Genomic DNA, 2,199 nt, shown 5'->3' with positions numbered 1-2,199 from the left:
TGTTCCTCCTGAGCAGCATAAGTGGAGCTCCAGTATGAAGCAGGAGGGCCCAGAGCCCCCACACATTAAAGAGGAGCAGGAGGACCCAGAGCCCCCACACATTAAAGAGGAGCAGGAGGACCCAGAGCCCCCACACATTAAAGAGGAGCAGGAGGACCCAGAGCCCCCACACATTAAAGAGGAGCAGGAGGATCCAGAGACCCCACACATTAAAGAGGAGCAGGAGGAGCTGTGGAGCAGTCAGGAGGGAGAGCAGCTTCAAGGTCTGGAGGAGGCTGATATCACCAAGTTCCCATTCACTCCTGTCCCTGTGAAGAGTGAAGATGATGAAGAGAAACCTCAGTCCTCACAGCTTCATCAAAGACAAAACTGGAGAACTGGAGACTCTTCTGAACCTCAGACTGAAGTCAGTGTTGATGATTGGAAGGAGACCAGAGAACCTCAGTCAGGTTTAAACTCTCTGAGAAATGATCAAGGTCCTTTCAGGAGGAAACCATACAGCTGCTCTGAGTGTGGGATAAGATTTTGCTTCAAGACAAGTGTGAGGAGACACATGAGAATTCATACAGGAGAGAAACCGTTCAGTTGTTCAGTTTGTGGCAAAGCATTCAGCGATAATGGAAAACTGAAGGTACACAGGAGAACTCATACAGGAGAGAAACCATTTACTTGCTCAGTGTGTGGTAAAGCTTTCAGAGAAAATGCAAAACTGAAGATACACATAAGAACTCATACAGGAGAGAAACCTTTCAGGTGTACAGTGTGTGATAAAGCTTTTAATGAGCATCGCAGTGTAACAAGTCACATGAGAACTCATACAGGAGAGAGACCATTCAGCTGCACAGAGTGTGGGAAAGCTTTCAGTACAGGTAGCACACTGAACACACACAGGAGAACGCATACAGGGGAAAAACCATTCAATTGTGCAGTGTGTGGTAAAGATTTCCGTGAGGGTGGGGCTCTAAGGAGACACATGATAACTCATACAGGAGAGAAACCATTCAGCTGCTCAGTTTGTCAGAAATCTTATACACAGAGTGGTAGTTTATATACGCACATGAAAACTCACAAAGGAGACAACAGCTTCAGCTGCAGTGTTTGTGACCAAAGATTCACTTCGTATGAACGTCTCAGAGACCATCAGTGTGTCGGTGGTCAGTCCTCACAGCTTCATCAGACTCAAACTGAGGAGAACAGAGAGGCAGAGCCTCCAGCCAGCAGCTCAACTCAACACATGGAAACAGAAGCTGATGGAGAGGACTGTGGAGGACCAGAACCAGCCAGGAACTCACATCCAGATACACATTTACAACCAGACACCGAGGACAAGACTGGAGACTCTTCTGAACCTGAGACTGATGACAGTGGTGATTGGAGGGAGACCAGAGAACCTCAGTCAGGTTTAAACTCTCTGAAAAATGATGACGTCTTTTCCAGTGAGAAACCATTCAGCTGCTCTGAGTGTGGGAAAAGATTTGGCTTTAAGGGAAATCTGAAGAGACACATGATAACTCATACAGCAGAGAAACCTTTCAGTTGTTCAGTGTGTGGCAAAGGTTTCAGCGAAAATGGAAAACTGAAGGCACACAGGAGAACTCATACAGGAGAGAAACCATTTAGATGCACAGTTTGTGATAAATCTTTTAACGAGCAACGGAGTCTAAGGAGACACAGGAGAAGTCATACAGGAGAGAACCAATGCAATTGCACAGTGTGCGGTAAAGATTTCAGTGATGGTGGGGCTCTAAGGAGGCACATGAAAACTCACACAGGAGAGAAACCATTTATTTGCTCAGTGTGTGGTAGAGCTTTCAGTGAAAATACAAAACTGAAGATTCACATAAGAACTCATACAGGAGAGAAACCTTTCAGTTGCACAGTGTGTGATAAAGCTTTTAATGAGCAATGGAGTCTAACGAGTCACATGAGAACTCATACAGGAGAGAAACCATTCAGTTGCACAGAGTGTGGGAAAGCCTTTAGTACAAGTGGCTCACTGAATACACACAAGAGAACTCATACAGGAGAGAAACCATTCAATTGTGCAGTGTGTGGTAAAGATTTTCGTGAGGGTGGGGCTTTAAGGAGACACATGAGAACTCATACAGGAGAGAAACCATTCAGCTGCTCAGTTTGTCAGAAATCTTTTACACAGAGTGGTAGTTTATACACACATATGAAAACCCACAAAGGAAACAA

General features: G+C 45.3%; 1 protein-coding gene across 1 annotated transcript; it reads left to right on the top strand.

Annotated features, from left to right (window-relative positions):
- Positions 1–4: 4 nt before the first annotated feature.
- LOC121938882 (oocyte zinc finger protein XlCOF6-like) lies at positions 5–2,183 on the top strand (the record flags this gene model as incomplete). Its single annotated transcript, XM_042482036.1, has 3 exons — positions 5–64; positions 209–1,582; positions 1,835–2,183. Coding segments are annotated over 3 exons (1,783 nt in total), but the record flags the coding sequence as incomplete, so codon positions are not given.
- Positions 2,184–2,199: the final 16 nt, after the last annotated feature.

This window comes from Plectropomus leopardus, unplaced genomic scaffold (assembly GCF_008729295.1).
Source record: "Plectropomus leopardus isolate mb unplaced genomic scaffold, YSFRI_Pleo_2.0 unplaced_scaffold3697, whole genome shotgun sequence".
NCBI classification, from domain to species: domain Eukaryota; kingdom Metazoa; phylum Chordata; class Actinopteri; order Perciformes; family Serranidae; genus Plectropomus; species Plectropomus leopardus.
Note: the sequence above shows the minus strand (reverse complement) of the source record. Positions and strands in the feature narration are given on the sequence as shown.